Below are 17,678 nucleotides of genomic sequence, written 5' to 3'. Positions count from 1 at the left end.
CTTCCCCCATTGATCATTCAGTGCTGACTGAGTCCCTACACATGTCAAGGCGTGTCCGAACTTCTTCCCTCACGCCTGACCGAACTGGTTTCTCTCCGGGTCCCTGGTCTCCAGCTTCATCTTGTTCAGAGAACCGCCATGCTTCCCATTATGGCTCCACTAGGAATCACTACCATAGATCACCTCGTCGATCACCTCATCGATCACCATCATGTCGTCACTACCGCTGCCGCGATGAACGGCATTACTCCTGCTATTCTCGTTCTCCGTCCCGTCTTTCTGGTAGATCTGTCTCACCAAGGTCCTCGATATATTCACACGGATACAATGCGCCCAGAGCCTACTTTCCCAGGAGCCCCTTGGCGCACCGTCGGAGATATGATCATTATTATGATGACCGCCTACCTTCTCATAGCACGCGATACCCGCGCATATGGTCTCCCCGACACACTAGTCCAGTGCCTCTGCCTCACGCTCCTTCACCAGCCATTCCATCAGCACCTGCGGAGGACATTGTCTCAATTTCGAATCGGGACGAGCATGAGGACAACAATACACCGAACAGGGAACCACAGACCCCTGGGTCTCCGGCCAACCATTCATCATCATCTCCGGACGATGCTGTCTTCCCTGGGGAGCTATCTCCCATGGAAGATCATAAACAATTTCAAGAGCTCTTTGCGAGGGTTGCGCAGTCTCAGGGTATTCAGACTATGGACGTACAGCAAAAGCAACACCCCTTGTTAAAGAACCTGCAGTCATCACAGAAATCAAAACTGGCTCTGCCCTTTGATGAAGCGATCTTGGAAATCGCTAATGGTATATGGCAGACCCCTGCTGCTTCTTTACCGACTAACAAGAGGTCAGATAAGAAATATTTCATAAACCAAAAGGGTATGGACTTTTTGTTTACACAACCCCAGCCCAACTCCCTCGTTATGGACGCCGCCCAACAGAGATAAAAGACGGCTCAAAATAAAAATACTGCAAGTGACAAAGAGGCTAAGCACCTGGACATTTTAGGTAGAAAAGTATATTCTTCTGCTACTTCAATTCTCCGAAAGTGTAATTACGTGGCTCCCCTCACGAATCATGACTTTGACAATTATTCAAAATTAGTCCCTCTTTTAGAGTACCTACCAGACTCTAAGCGCCAAATCTTAAGGGCGGTAATACAGGAGGGCTACACAACAGCCAGAACAGCATTGCAGATTGCCCTGGACACAGCTGATGCAGCAGCTAGAGCCACAGCTACTGCTATAGTTATGCGTCGTGGGTCCTGGTTACACCAAGCCGCTGCTCCGAGAGAGTTGTTAAACAAGGTAGAAGACTTACCTTTTGATCGTCAGTCTCTCTTTGCCCAGTCCACTGATCAGGTGTTCCACTTGGGCAAAGACTCCCGTATGACACTTAAAACGCTTGGGATGTATACGCCTCCATATAAGCGTAAGAGGTATATGCCCTATAACAAACAGAGAACCTTCTCTTATGCAACATTCCGTGCCAAACCATATGAGGCCAAACCAGAGGCCAAGACAATGCCAGCAGAAATGAAGACAACAGCCTGGCAAAACATCTGGTCATCAGCAGGGCCGGCAACAAGTTTGATGCCTCGGTCGAGGGACTGCGTACCACCCCTTTGCTGGGAGCGTCACACAACCAGAGAGCTTTGTTCCATCATCGGCTGAGGCCTTATCAGCTTCGCTGTTCTCTGATTTCCACCGACCACTGGGTCACCGACACAGTTGTTTCAGGATATGCCATCCCTTTCAACTCAATCCCCCGCCACTCCCCTCCCTCCCTGTCCCTTTTCAGGGACCCCTCTCACAAGAATCTTCTACAGCAAGAGATGTTTCGACTACTTACTATAGGAGCAGTGGAGAGGGTACCCATTCAGTTTCAGGGGAGAGGCTTCTACTCCCAGTACTTCCTCACCCAGAAGAAATCAGGGGGTTGGAAGCCTATCCTGGACCTACGTCGACTCAACCGTTACCTGCGGAAACAAACATTCAAAATGGTCACGTTAGTATCCATCATTCCGGCTCTCGACAAAGGGGATTGGTTTGCATCCCTTGACTTACAGGACGCTTATTTCCACATAGCGATTCATCTGGCTCACAGGCGATTCCTTTGTTTCGTGGTGGGTTCAGACCATTACCAATACCAAGTGCTACCCTTCGGCCTGTCAGCAGTGCCACGGGTGTTTTCCAAAACCCTGGTGGTGGTAGCTGCCTACCTTCGACGCCTCAATATCACAATCTTCTCTTACCTCGACAATTGCCTACTAAAGGCCCCTACTTGCGAGGAGACTACATGGGTAGTGACCACTACCACAACGGTGTTTGAGGCTTTGGGACTCATAATCAACTTCGGCAAATCATCCCTGACTCTGAGCCAGGACTTGGAGTTTATCGGCTCAAGGCTCGATGCACTGAGTGCAAGGGTATATTTACCCACAACAAGGTTTGAGTTGATTCGGGATCTGGTGCAGATGGTGTCATTTGCTCCCAGATCCCACATACTTATGTGTCTACAGCTGCTCGGACATATGGCTGCCATCACATATGTGGTGTCACATGCGAGACTTCACCTACGCAGCCTCCAACATTGGCTTTTCACGGTGTACACACCAGGGGTACACACTGTGAACAAAACAGTATCCATCCCCAAACACATCAGGACTTCACTAGCATGGTGGGACAACCCCAAAAATCTGCTATCAGGGGTCCCCTTCCACGCACAAAGGCCCGCGGTACAAATCACGACGGATGCTTTTTTGATCGGTTTGGGGGCCCATCTGCAAGACCATCCAGTTCAGGGGCTCTGGACGTCACGAGAGTCCCTTCAACACATAAATTTCCTTGAACTGCGAGCTGTATTCAACTCATGCAGGCACTTCCTCCAGAGGTCCACATTCTCACCGACAATATATGCACGGTGTACTATATCAACAGGCAAGGCGGGGCACGTTCACGATCCCTTTGTGCGGAGGCCATATGGCTGTGGAACTGGGTGATCCATCACGATGTAACCCTTACCGCATTGTACCTTCTAGGCAAAGACAATATCATAGCCGATGCCCTCAGCAGACACTTCCTTCCCCAACATGAGTGGGAGTTACACAACAAAGTAGTTTGAGGTCTTTTCCATCTCTGGGGGTTCCCGAGTATAGACCTCTTTGCCACGTGTCACAACAAAAAGTGTCATCATTATTGCTCACGAGCGGGTGTAGGCACGAATTCCTTGGGACATGCTCTCCTGCTCAGTTGGAGTCATCATCAGCTACTCTATGCATTTCCACCTCTCCCTCTTATTCCGAGGGCGCTAGAGAAGATAGTGATGGAGGGCGCAACAGTGATATTCATAGCACCCTTTTGGCCCCGACAGACCTGGTTGACGCAATTGTCGAGAATGTCGGTCGCTCGGCCGCGACGACTACCACTGCTGCCCAATTTGCTGTCTCAACGGCACGGTTTGATGGTGTATACGAGCATCGAGCGCATGCACCTCACGGCATGGCTCCTAACTGGTTCCAGCCGCCAGAAATGACGTGCTCTCAAGAAGTAAAACATGTACTGATAAATAGCAGATTGCATAGCACCCACAAATCCTACACTTACAAATAGCATCGATTCCAAATGTGGTACCTGGAGAGGGGCTTTGACCCTCTCTCTTTACCGGTGCAGCAAGCTTTGGACTACATCTGCCACCTGAAGGCAGAGGGGTTAGCAAATGCTTCATTGAAAGTTCACTTGGCAGCAATCTCGGCCTTCCGCCCTCCCTTCGAGGGACATTCGTTGTTCACTCACCTGTTAGTTAAAATATTCCTAAAGGGACTCGAGAATCTGTATCCGACCTACACGACCCCGCCGGAGCCGTGAGACTTAGCCTTGGTACTGAATGTGCTAACTCGTCCACCCTTTGAGCCATTAGCAACTTGCGACTTGCGCATGCTCACGATGAAAGTGTCATTCCTTCTGGCAATTACATCAGCTCTCCGAGTTAGTGAATTGGCAGCTCTTTCGGCCGATCCACCGTACACAGTTTTCTCTGCACAGGGGGTGATACTTCGCGTCCACCCCCCATTCCTTCCGAAGGCAAATTCCCCCTTCCATATAAATGAGCCCGTAAGCCTGCCAACGTTCTATCCAAAATCTCATTCTTCACCTGAAGACTCACATCTACATACCCTTGACGTCAGACGGGCACTGGCCTTCTATCTGCACAGAACACGTGCCTTCAGGAAGTCGCGGCGTCTTTTTATAGCTACGGCGGAACGTTGTAAAGGCCAACAGCTCTCCACACAACGTATTTCCAACTTGATTACCTCCTGCATCATACGTTGATATGCCCTACGGCACGAACCCTTACCAGCACGGCCTTGCGCTCATTCCACCAGAGGCATGGCTGCATCTACTGCGTACCTTAAAGGGGTATCCTTACAGGACATATGCCATGCAGCAACTTGGTCGTCTGCTCTCACTTTCGCCAAGCACTATGCCCTTGCAAAAATCTTGAAGAATGATTCAGCAGTGGCACAAGCAGTCTTGACCACAGCACAGAGACCATAAATCTGAAGCACGCCAATCGTGCTGGACCACTGCTGTGTACTCACTTAGAGTGGAGCACCCTCGGGGACACTACTCGACGAAGAAGAGAGAGTTACTCACCCTGTGCAGTAACGTCTGTTCTTCGAGATGTGTGTTCCCGTGGATGCTCCACGACCCACCCTCCTCCCTGCTTCGGAGCTTCTGTTTATCTCTTTTCAGATGCTTCTGATTGGGAGGAAACTCATGAGTCGGCCCGCACTCAGCTGTAACGGCTCGAATGGCGCGAGGCAGCAGGAGCGCATGTGCGGGCCAGCAGGGCTACTGCTAAGGAAGTTTCTCTGTTTGCGGCGCTGGGACGAGCCCAGCACCTCGAGTGGAGCACCCACGGGGACACACATCTCGAAGAACAGACGTTACTGCACAGGGTGAGTAACTCTTTCTACTTAAAAAATGAAATAAATAGATATACTGTGCCTTGTTAATTTTAAAACATAAGGGAACTGTTGAAGATGAATCATTGCTTGTCCAACATCTCTTTATCTGACATGTCTACAGGTACATTTTATTTGATGGAGATGTGGATGCTCTCTGGGTGGAGAATATGAATTCCGTAATGGATGATAACAAGTTGTTAACCTTGGCCAATGGGGAGCGCATAAGGCTGCAGGCTCACTGTGCTCTATTATTTGAGGTGAATAATGACCGGATCATTTAACAAAAAATAAAGACTTAATACATCTGGCTTCACAGATTCTGAAAAGCAGGAGCCATAATTGCTCTTCATTATTTAAAGTTATTTGTGGCCATCACACTGCAACTTTATTTTTTAGGTTGGAGACTTACAATATGCATCTCCTGCTACCGTATCCCGTTGTGGGATGGTCTTCGTAGATCCTAAAAACTTGAAGTATAAGCCCTACTGGCAGAAGTGGCTTAATCAGAGAGGAAACCAGGTAGAAAATTGCTGGTGTTGATCAGATAATGATTTCAGAAACTGTTATCTGAGTTAAATATAGAATTGTAGCACCTTCATTGGCTGATTTTTTTTTTGAATTCATTTATCATACAGATCACTATTACCAAGTTTGATTAGATTAGAGCTTTATGAAAATGTACACTTTGTCCTTTAATTCTTTTGTGTGGAAACAAATAACATCAAAACAGATCAGTGAGTTGTGCATGATTTCCAGAATCAAAGTCAAAAACTAGCATAAGAGTGAACTAATTTGTAAAAAATCCATGACTACTGCTTATACAATATGATGTAAATTTATTTAAAGTAAGGATGTTAAGGATTTGTATAGACTATACAATTAGTCGATTAGGAGAGGCACTCTGCAGAGCCACAGTGGGGGTAGCTCCTGAAGCCAGCATGAGCGAGATTGGGACCATTGTGGCTCTGCCTTTTAAATGTAGTAAGAACTGGGCAGTTCTTACTTCATTTAAAAGGCAGAGCCACAGCAGGGTAGGTCCGGGACCTGGCGGGAGCTGGAACAGAGCAGTCCTGGCTCGTGCTGGGTCCTAGACCATTCCACCTCTGACTCCCCCCCCCCCCCCCCACTCTCTGCATTGCAGAGATGATGTTGGGGGAACTAGCTTTTAAGCCGGCTTCCCCCAGCACCAGCTCCTGCTTTCCTCCCCATTCTTTCTGCCTCTGATATAGACGCAGCAAAGGAGCAGGAGAGGAATGCAAGTAGTTGACTCAACTAATCAACTACTCTTTTACATCCCTCCTTGAAAGGTGGCTTTATATGTTACACAAAAGCCAGAACTACACTAGGAATTTACTTTGCTTTAGCTATGTCTTTTAGGCATGTGAAAAATCAACTCCCCTGTGATATACAGCTATACTGCCCTAACCCCTGATGTGGATCAGCACTAGGTCTACAGAATGCTCCCATTAACCTAGCTATCACCTCTTGGAGAGGTGGATTGCCTATCCCAATGGATAGGGTGGTGGAGAAACTTGCCTGGCCGCTGGGCAAGGTGTTTGGGGCCTATATTTATCCCTTAGGAAGGGACCTTCCCCAGCCAGCCCTTCAAGGGTGCCCAGAGTGTGATGTGTAGGGCTCTGGCAGCAATTTAAATGGCCTGGGGCTCCAGCCATTACCAATTCTGCAATTGTGGCAGAGGCCAGGAGTCTTGGGCCTTTTTAAATTGCCAGGCCCCACAGCAGCTGACCACTTTGCCCCCCCTATTTGGTGGCTCTGCTAGTAGAAGAACACTTCCTGGTGGTGTACATAATGTCTTCACTGAAGCGCTACAATGTCATAGCTGCAGCTTTTAAAGTGTAGACAAACCTCAAGGTAAAAGGAAACTAAAATGAACTAACATAAAATAATATACTCGAGTACAGTAAAAGGGTTCCATTATTGGTTTGGGATGTTGACATTCCAGCCATTCACTTCACATGTGATAAGTGGACCAGTAAAGTTCAGGAGCCACTGTTCTAGAGTAATCCCCATGCCCTGGCTTCAACCAATTTTATGAGCAATAAATACATATAGTCCAATAAGAAATCCAAGTAATCATCTTCACCAACCCTGATTTTTCATTGGTTTCCAAATAAAAAGTAGTAATCATCCAGTATACCAATAATTCATTAGAGTACTTGAACTCAAAATAGTAGGCATCATGGTGATGGCTGATCAGTAACATCACAGTGTCTGTTTCTATGTTAAAAAGGAAGGTTATGTGTACCTAAAAAGTATAATCTATTTAAACTGTATTTCTAGCAAGTATTCCTGTCCTATGTCCAAGCAGATGTGTGTTGTTAAATCATTCTGCTGCAAAGAGTTGTAGTGTGAGCAGAAAGACACCAGATGCCAAGTGTTGCAGTAGAGAGCTAGAGAACAGATTCCTATACCTGGAAGTCTCTCATTTAAGTTCTTCCTACCACATGTCCTGATCCCCTCTGGGAACTGGAAAAGCAAGAACTCTATAAATTCAGCTTAGCTCTGTAAGAGTTTACCCTTGGTCTGGCCCAGTGTTCTCATGTCAATGATTTGGATTCAGAGGCCTATATCCATAATGAGATTAAGTTGGTATAGCTCTATTGCCTTTAGCTGACTGATGCAGATCTACTCCTGCTGAGAATCTGACCCTTAGAGTAATGTTGCATCTCTTGAAGGAGCTACACACCCAGACCTCTACTGGCAGATGGAACATCTATATGGCTATGTCTGTACTGTGTTTCAATGTGGACAACAGGCATGGGAATTGTAGAGAGAACCAAATTGTTTGTGTTCTGCCCCATGTGGAAGCTAGAAGGTACTTAGTTCATGTTAACATGGTCCTCTTTCAAACATGCCTAGGTATGCACTCAGCATCTATGCAGGTCAGTTAGATCACAGGATGCCAGTGTGTGCTGCATTTCATACCCTTATGATCCAAATTGTGGGGTTGCTTAGATATGTCTTAAGAATAGATACAGTTGGTTAGAGAGGTAGCAAACTGATTTTAATGTTTCTATGTGGTTGTGCCCTGTCTCTTGTTTCACAGCAGGAACAAGTTGAGTTAAATCGTCTCTTTGAAAAATATGTACCATACCTTATTGATATGATTGTAGAAGGAATTGTGGATGGCAAGCAAGGAGAGAAACTGAAAACCATTGTTCCCCAAACAGATTTAAATATGGTAAGATATAAAGAGTATTGATTGAGTGCTTCTAAAGAAGAGGAATCTGACAGAGGGAGATTCCTATGAATCTATAGTAAGCCAATGTCAGAAGTGAAACCTAAGTGTTCTTCTTCAAGGAGTGTCCACTGTACATTTTTCAGCACCTCTGCACTTGTAATCAGAAATTTTTGGCAGCAGTATTCCCGCCAGGTACTAGCGCGCACGTGAGGCATCGCTTGTTACATAGCGAGTGTGTCAATGTGTTCATGCCATCAACCGTTGCCTCAGTTCCTTCTCAGCCACTCCTGCTTCGGTCAGAACAGAACGGTGCTCCACGATAGAATAACTAGAGTTGATAGATTTGTGTTAGTTATTAGCGTAGAGCAGGGCTATTCAATTTTGGAAGCTCTGGGAGCCATAATGATACTCACAGCATGTGCCGAGGGCTGCAACTTAAGTGTAATTTCATATATATGCCTATAGCTTCTTTCACACTGATGAGCATGAATACAAAGATTAAGGCAAGACTACACAACACGCAGGTTCCATTTAAGTCAGTCCTGCTGATATTAATAAAATGCAGTATTTACCCAATTTCTACCTATCTGACATCACTTTTAATGAGCAACGACAGTCCAGGAATTTAATTACTAAAACATATATCAACAGAAGACCATCATATTGACTACTTTTTTGTTTTGACTTCACAATTTTAACAAATCAAACACAAACTACCAATACAGTACCGGAATACAAGTACACTCAATGTGAAGATAGTGTCTGCAAATTTTCACCAGTTGTTTCACATAAGGCTTGTATTCCATTGTGGCAGTACGGAAATAGTTGGTCAGATGTCTGTTAAGAGAGGTGTGCAGTTTTGACATGATGATTCCATGGAGGAGAACGAACTTTCACAGACGTATGTAGACCCAAAGCAAGTTAGCACTTTTTTGGCACATTTCAGTAATGAAAGTACATGTCTTCCTGTACATAGATCACCTACAATGTTTTAGTGTCCTCTTCCTTATGCCTTGCTTTTAGAATAATATTGTTTTGCAGTTCTATCATCTCTTCTTCAAATGTGGTCCTCTCAACATCAGATCTCAATGCTGAAGATGAGATTGCCTTTACGTCAACTGAAAATGGATTTTCAGTAAGTTCAAGAACTGTCTTCAGAAATTTGACATCTACAAAATGAGAAGAAAATTCAGTTTTCAGCTCTGAGATGTGCTCCATTAAAAAAATCAGTTAAAAAAGATGCATGTTCACTTAGCTGTGTTACTTGCTAGTTGAGGATGGGAAAATGAGTTATATCTTTCACATGAAACTGATCTGCAAAAAGGGCCAGTTTTGTTTTAAATGCAGAAACCTCGCACATCAGAGAAGGCAAATTTTTTTCTTTGCCTTGAAGTTTATGGTTGAGTGCATTTAAGAGGCCTGTCATATCAGTGAGAAAAGCCACGTTTAGCAGGAATGTCTCTTTGTCTAAACATGACAGTAAATCCTCATGATCCTTTGCCTCCAAAAACACTCGTACAGCAGGCAGTAGTTCCATAAATGGATGTAACGCTTTGCCTTGACTCAGCCATCTAACTTCTGCAAGAATTGCTAAGTTACCATACTGTGTTTTGTACACCTCAACTAAAGCTTGAAATGGTCTATGTTTCAAGCATTTGCAACAATGAAGTTGATGATTTTTGTGACACTATCCATTGTGCTCTTGAGAAATCCTCTCTTTGGTTTGCAGCACTACCGTTCTTGGTGCAGAATGGAATGGCAAGAAAAGAAATCTGGAAACTGGATTTTTCTTCAGTAAAGAAATTAGCTTCTTCTCTTTTCCAACCATGGAGGGAGCGCCATCAGTTGTTACCGAAGTAAGCTTTTTCAAATCAGTGGATTTTCCTGTCCTTCAAAAAATGCCATCAGTGCAGAATAAACGTCCTCTTCCATAGTATGACCCATCAAAGGTAGCAGAGTAAGCATTTCTTCTACATATTTTTTGCCATTGAAAAAATGCACTCTGATTATGACCTGAGATATGTCTGAATGATCAGTAAATTCGTCTGTTGCCAGACTGAAATACTCAGTGCTTTCAGTCTTTTAGCAATTTAGAAAATAGATCACCTGAAATGCTTTCAATTTGTCTTATTACAGTTGAATCCGACACTTGCAGTTTTGATATTTGTTTAACCATATCCTCTTTGTTTTTAAATTCTGCAAAAAGTGATTTGCTGCAGTCCAAGAAGCACTGCTTCATCAATTCACCTTCAGTAAAAGGTCTTTTTGATTTAGTTATATGCCAAGCCATTTTGAAGGAGGCTTCTGCAACAGCATCGCTGGAACATAACAGGAACCTTCCAGTAAGGAACGTATCTTAGTTTTTCTTAAATTGCTGACAGGTGGATACAAGTCTTGGAACTCAGGGTGACAAGAATCATGGTACCATTGCAGGTTTGTTTTCTTTAACTCGGCGATAATCTTTTGACGAAGACACATTGATTTTTCCATTTATCTCTGCAAAAGCAAATTTGATCTCCCAAACAAGGTTGAAAACACTGTGTTCATCCAACATCTCTTCTTTATTGCCATTTTTAATGCTTCCTATTAAAAACAAAATTGTAATACCAGTGTTTTGGGTGTTTAGCTTGAAGCTTCAGGTTGTGCGTTTCTTGGAGTGATTTTACTGTAAAAAGAAAAGTTCTTCTTTGACTGGTCCTCATGGGTGCTCCACTGTAGGTGTCGGGCTCGTCCCGGCACCGCAGCTCAGAGATTTTCAATAGCTATAATCAGCCAGGCTGCACATGTGCGATTAGCAGCTTGCGCCATTCGTGCCCTTTGATTGTTGCGCGCGGCCTGGCTCCTGCCAGTTCCTTTCAACCTATATAAGTTAGTTAGTTCAACATAGTTTATTTCATAGTTTTAATTACAAAAAAAAAAGGAAAAAAAAAAAGAGAAAGGAAGAAAACTGTTTCATTACTGTTCATGGTTTTGCCGCTCTCCCCCCCCTTCCTTGCTGAAGTAGCGGCATCTTGCCAAGTTAAAAAAGACAGAGAAAAGAAAAATAAGAAAAGGAAGACTTACGATCTGGTGAGCGTGATGCCTGGATCACCAGGTTTTAAGAAATGTGCCCTTTGCCACAAGGCTATGTCAGGCCTCTGATGGCCATTCTGCTTGCATAAGGTGCTTGGGAGAGATGCATATTCCCCAAAAGTGTGCCCATTGCTACAGGCTCGCAGCTGGAGCCCACAGTGATAAGGAAATGCGCCTGAAGATGTTACTCTTTGACAAGGAGCTTCAACTGGACATTCCAGCATCAGGCCCTCAAAGGGCAGTGTCACACAAGCGCAGGTGCACAAAGACCCGGAACTGCAGCGCATGCAGCCCTTGGCAGTGTCATTGCTGGTCTTCCTGCCACCTAGACCATTGATCACTCAGCAAAATTTAGCGGTAACATTGGTACCAGTCACACCACTCTTCGGTACCGATGCAACACCATTGTCAGTGGGGCCCAGCAGATTAGCCACTCCTGCAAGCTCAGTACCTTGCTTCTCTAGTGACAGTGAGGATGAACAAGACGTACCGTTTTCTCCACACCATTCCTCACCTAAACCAATGGCACAGGCTCAGCAACAGATTGTCCAGACACAGATGGATAACCTTTTCCCTTGGCTCCTCCCCATCCCACTCCCATAGCCATGGCAAGGTTGAGATCTATGGGGCACATTCAAAACCCAGGTACCACTTCCAGTGATGCCATAGCCACAACAAATGGCTCTTAACCTCCCTCTGTCACCTGCATCTGAGATAACGCAGGAGGACATTGAGAACCAGGAGGACGAGATGCTTCCTCCATCTCACATCTCTTCATCCTCCCTGGATTAGTTTATTATGCCACCCCCACCCAGCATAGATGATGATTTCAGATTATTGACAGGATCTATACAAGAAAGTCACAGACTTGCTCAACATTTCTCTGGTTGAGGTCGCAGATGTGCAACATAAACTGTCAGACATATTGCAGGCCTTTTCTCAGACAAGATAGCATTACCAGACAACGAAGCCATCCTTGATCCTGTCAAGATCATGTGGTAAACTCTTGCTTCTATTCTGCCCGTATCCAATAGGGTGGATTGAAAATATTATGTGCCAGGAAAAGCAGCCAAGTTTCTTCTCTCACAGTTCCTAATTGTCAGGGTAGTTAAACACTGGAATAAATTGCCCAGGGAGGTTGTGGAATCCCCATTTCTGGAGATATTTAAGAGTAGGTTAGATAAATGTCTATCAGGGATGGTCTTGACAGTATTTGGTCCTGTCATGAGGGCAGGGGACTAGACTTGATGACCTCTCAAGGTACCTTCCAGTCCTAGTATTCTATGATTCTATGATCCCACCCCAAACTCTCTGGTGGTTGATGCAGCAAATACCCAGAGGAAACAAACACAATTCTTGTCAACCCCTTACAGCAAAAATTGGAAAAGACTAGACCTTCTTGGCAGGAAATCATACTCCTCTGACTCCCTTTTAATTAGAATTGTGAATTACTCTACTTTCCTGGCAAAATATACATACAACCATTTTGAGAAGATGAGGTTTTTATTGATAAACTACAAAAAGAGGATAAGGCAGCCTATAAATCGAATATCAACGGGGCATCTTGATAGCAAAACCGCCTCCAGGCTTCCCTTGACATGGCCGACACAGCTTCGAGGTCTCTCGCCATGTTGGTAGTCATGCTAAGGATCTTTTGGCTCCATTTGTCAGGCTTCCCTAGAGAATTACAAAACACCATTGTAGACCTGTCATTTGAGAGTCAGAAACTATCCTCTGACAATACTGACCCTTCACTCCATTCTCTAAAAGACTCGAAGGCAACCCTCAAAATTCTTGGTATGTACATCCCCCAACAGAAGAAAAAAGTCAACTGAATGTATATTCTTGGAAGAGCAGCATCCTATCCATTCCAGAGACTGAACAACATGAGGTGCCACCAGAAACAACAGAAGCAGGGACAGCCACAAGATCAGCAAACTACACCCCAGTCCGCCAATGGCAGTCAGACATTTTGAACCTCTGATCAGGGGGTTTGTTTTTGTTTCTTCATACCAGCAACTACAGATTCAGCCTACAAACTTTTTACAACATCTGGGCTGCAATAACAATGGACAAGTGGGCCCTAGAGGTTCTGGACAAAGGCCTACCAGTCCCATTCACCAAATTTCCACCAACCCATTACTCTTGAGTTATGAGCTGTAAGAAGAGCATGAAAAAACTTTCTCCCTCTAATTCAGGGCAAGGCAGTCAGGGTATATACAGACAACACTGCCTTCATGTTCTACATAAACCGATAGGGTGGGGCCAGGCCACATCAGCTGTGCAACGAAGTGGTTGCCCTATGGACATATCCACGGCATATCTCCCAGGCAAAAAAAATGTTACAGGACTAGCTGAGTTGTTATTTTTACCAGAAGCACAAGTGGGAGATACACCCACAAGTCCTGATTTCCATCTTCCGCATGTGAGGCTTTGCGGAAATAGACTCATTCCCAACATCACTCAACTTCAAATGTCCCAAGTATGACTTCAGGGCGGGCCTGGGCAGGAAGGATGATGCCATTATCAGTAACTGATCTCACAGCCTACTGTATGTCTTTTCACCCCTTCTCCTCATAGGGAAGGTCATTCACAAGATAAAGCACAATCAGGCAAAGGTGATCATGATAGCACCTGCATGGCCCAGACAGATATGGTTCCCTTATGTGTAGCAGATGTCTGTTGCTCCTCGGATTCCTCTTCCTCCATGGCCAAACTTAGTATTCCAGGCCCAGGGCTGGGTTCTGCATTCAAAGGCTCATAAGCTTAATCTGACAGCATGGCTCCTTCATGGTTAACAGTGCAACCCTTCACCTTCATGGAAGAAGTACAAAACATAATTCTTAATTGCCATAAACAGAGCACAAGGAAAACCTACCTGTGCAAATGGCTGTATTTTTCCTGATGCAGCAGTGTTTCTCAACCTTTTTTTATAATGTACACCCTTTAAAAAATAATGTATAAGTACCCCCAGTACCTACAGTTTTCAGGCACACACAATTTTTTTCTACCATTTCAACACATTTGTTTAAACACCATAATCATAGCTGGGTGGGCGATTAAATTTTTGCTGCCAATTAGGGCCTGGGGTGGGAGGAAGCAGCATGAAGTTTCCTCCACCCTTCCAGGAGGAGACTTTGCGTGCTCCCTAGCCCCCAAACCCTGATTTGCTTGGGGACAGGGGAGTACATGAAGCCTCCTTCCAGCGCCAGGGGATTGGGTGCCTAAGGGGAACCTTGGGGGTGGGGGCAAAGGTGTTCCCCCACCTGCAGACCAATCAAAAATTTCTGAAGTGGCCCCCAGCAAAAAATTATTGCCCACCCCTGGGCTAAGGGTACTGCTCCACAGTGACCTACAGTGGAGCACCTACAGGGACACTCCTCGAAGAAGAAGAAGAAAGGTTACTCACCTTGTGTAGTAACTGATGTTCTTTGAGATGGGTTTCCCTGTGGGCACTTCACAACCTGTCCTTCCCCTTATGCTTTGGAGCTTTAACATTTCTCAGCTGTAAAGAAGGAACTAAGGCAATGATTGATGGTGTGCACAGGTTGGCATGCTTGCTATATCATGGGCAGGGCTGCACATGTGCACCAGTACCCAGGGGAATAGTGTCCCAAAAAGTCCTGATTAGAAGCACAGGAGAACCAAAACACCTACAGTGCAGTACCCAGGGGACACCCATCTTGAAGAACACCAGTTACTGCACATGGTGAGTAACCTCTCTTTTCCTCAGTATGGCCATTAGACAAAGTATGCCTTTATTCCCACTGTAATAAAGACAGTTAGCTGCTAACACTATTCTTTAACTTTAATGAATACCCATATTAGTAGACACACACCTATATGCACACAACTAATCACAACACACTTGAACATAGTGCCCTTCCCCAAAAGTGTGAAAAGAAAAGGGAATCCATAATAAAAATCATCATAATTCTGAACTTCATCTGCAGTTGTTGTTTCTCAATTTTCTACCACAGATTATGCAGTTGACTATGATGCTGGAAGCCATAGTAGTTCTGGAACCCGATGATCCTGATGTTCTGGAGTGCTACTTTCTGGAAGCTTTGTACTCTTCTTTGGGTGCTACCCTCCTTGATGCCGGAAGAATTAAATTTGATGAATGTATTAAACGTATTTCCTCAATGTCAACTGTTCAAGATGAAAATGTCATGGCTAAGCCTGGGGAACTGCCGGGTAGGATTTTGTTATTTATAATTTAGTCTGGGGCACTTCCCTTATTTTAAAAGAAAAGAGTGGTGATGTAGTGAGATATGCCTGTATCAAACCGTTTGTCTTTTGTGTTATATGAAGGATATTAGAGAGACAAGTTGGGTGAGGTTATATTTTTTATTGGACCAACTTCTGTTGGTGGAAGACACAAGCGTTTGAGTTTACACAGAGTTCTGCCTCAGATCTGGAAAATGTCCTGAGCGCCACAACTAAATACAAGATGCATTGAACATTATGTCTAAACTTGCCTGAAGGCAGCATGTTTTCTGCATTCCAGACATCTGCCTTGCACTGGAAAGGTGTTTTCAACACCTCTTTGAAGGATTGTCTATGAAGGCCATCTGCTGCTATTAACTTTGAGTGACTTTCAAGTACTCACATGCTGAGAACAATTCCACCCAGGGGAGGTTTGCCCAGTCAGTAAGCACTGTGGAAAATAAACACAAAGCTGCTCCTGAGACGCCCCATACAAGTCCTGGAATAATGGTATTCTGGGGTCTCAAGTACAAACGGCATATCAGGGAGGCCTCAGCACTCTGATGCAGAGATTCTAGGCGACACTCTCTGTGATTGTAGCAAGTCAGGAGAGATAGCCATAATGTAGACATGTTGGTTCCAGGCTATTATAGACAGAGAGGGTGAGTGAGGTTATATCATTTACTGAGCCAACTAAGTTTCGAGCTTCTTGAGAGATCCCTGAAGCAGAGCTCTGTATAAACTCGAAAGCTTCTCTTTCTCGGCAGCAGAAGTTGGTTCAGTAAAAGATATTAGCTCATCCATTTGTTTCTCAGGTGATTTAAACAAGTCTTCAGGGCCTTTCTAGCACCTAGATTAATCCAAGATTTGGAGGGCACCAAAGTTACTTTAAGATACATGGGAAACTTGCCTGGGTTGTAAGTTCTGTGCTGCACCTCTATCAAGGCTGTTCCCCAGTCTGGCACAATGAATGCAGAAGTGGGGGCCCACAAGTACTCCAAAACCCCTCCTTTATAGGCTCTGGTACAAAAATCCTCCCAAGAAAACCAGGGAAGAGATCCCCCTGCCCCAACCTTTGTTTTGCTTGGAGTTGAGAAAAACAGAGGGGATTCAGACAACAATGGACTCTGCCCTTGTAACTAGGTGCTGAGTCCTAAGGACACAATAATCAACCAATCCCGGTTAATTAGAAGAGACAACAATCCTTTATTATCAAAACAAAACTACAGTTGCAAGCATAGTAAAGTGGCTAGAGGGAAAGAGCCACCACTTGATTTAGATACTTAGGGAAACCCTCAGGGCTAAAACTTAGTTACAAAGAAAAAAACCCACAGTTAACAGCTCAGACAATATTTCCAAATCCCCAAATCAGTAAAACAACGAATCCTGATGGACTATCTAAACTTTTCCCTACTTACACATTTTAAGAAGTCTGTTCTTGGAGAGAGAAGTGTCTCCCATCTCCCTCAGTCTTGGAAGAAACTGCTCTGCCTCTCAGACAAAGAACAGAGAGATAAAAACTCTTCTTTTTCAGTTTGAAATTCCTACTTGCATTGTTATTGGCTGACCAACTGATACCTGGCTAGATACAGGAGGCATTAGTTAACTTCTTAATCACTAGGGTTGCCAGGTGTCCGGTATTGAACTGGACAGTCTGTTATTTTCACTTCCTTTCTGGTAAAATATTCAGAAAATGCTGGACACCTTAAATGCTGACTGGGGAGCTGGGAACTGTCCAACCTGGCGCAGGGACAGTCAGGTCGTTGGCAGCCTGTTAGGGCCAAAAAGTCTCGCCACTCTTTTTTTTTTTTTCTCAACAAACTTTTTCCTGGAGTGTGTTTGTTGTTGTTTGTTGTTTGTTGTTGTTGTTCTTGGGTATTTTTTCTGAAACCGTCTGGTAACCCTATTAATCACCAGGTCAGCACTCCTGATTATGACAACCTCTTAGCACAAAGTCTTACTCTGCACATTTATCTTACTCAAATGATGTTTTTCCTGAAATATTTCAATGTCCGTGTTACAGGGGCGTCCTTGTGCCCGGGACACCCCTTGCTGGTCCTCCCAAAGTACAGCTTCTACTGTTAGAACAAGTACAGCCTCACAGGCCTAGTCCCAAAGTCTACTTCACCCCTACTGGGGTAAATACGGCCACTCTGGCCTAGTCCCAATGTACAGTTCACCCCACTAGGGTAAATACGGCAACTCTGGCCT

At 44.7% G+C, this 17,678-nt stretch overlaps 1 protein-coding gene across 4 annotated transcripts in view; it reads left to right on the top strand.

Annotated features, from left to right (window-relative positions):
• DNAH10 (dynein axonemal heavy chain 10) overlaps positions 1-17,678 on the top strand; it is a 195,703-nt gene that overhangs the window by 83,634 nt on the left and 94,391 nt on the right. For all 4 annotated transcript variants that reach the window (XR_012896005.2, XM_089775295.1, XM_075898516.2 and 1 more), the window contains 4 exons: positions 5,106-5,241; positions 5,381-5,503; positions 8,052-8,186; positions 15,239-15,455. Coding sequence is in view for 3 of the 4 variants with exons in the window: in XM_089775295.1 (XP_089631421.1) it covers positions 5,106-5,241; positions 5,381-5,503; positions 8,052-8,186; positions 15,239-15,455 (611 nt within the window). In the remaining variant the exon portion in view is untranslated. The remainder of the gene's footprint in view (positions 1-5,105; positions 5,242-5,380; positions 5,504-8,051; positions 8,187-15,238; positions 15,456-17,678) is intronic.

This window comes from Pelodiscus sinensis, chromosome Z (assembly GCF_052426305.1).
Source record: "Pelodiscus sinensis isolate ZL-2025 chromosome Z, ASM5242630v1, whole genome shotgun sequence".
Classification (NCBI taxonomy): Eukaryota; Metazoa; Chordata; order Testudines; family Trionychidae; genus Pelodiscus; species Pelodiscus sinensis.
This window is presented reverse-complemented; position numbering and strand designations above follow the sequence as displayed.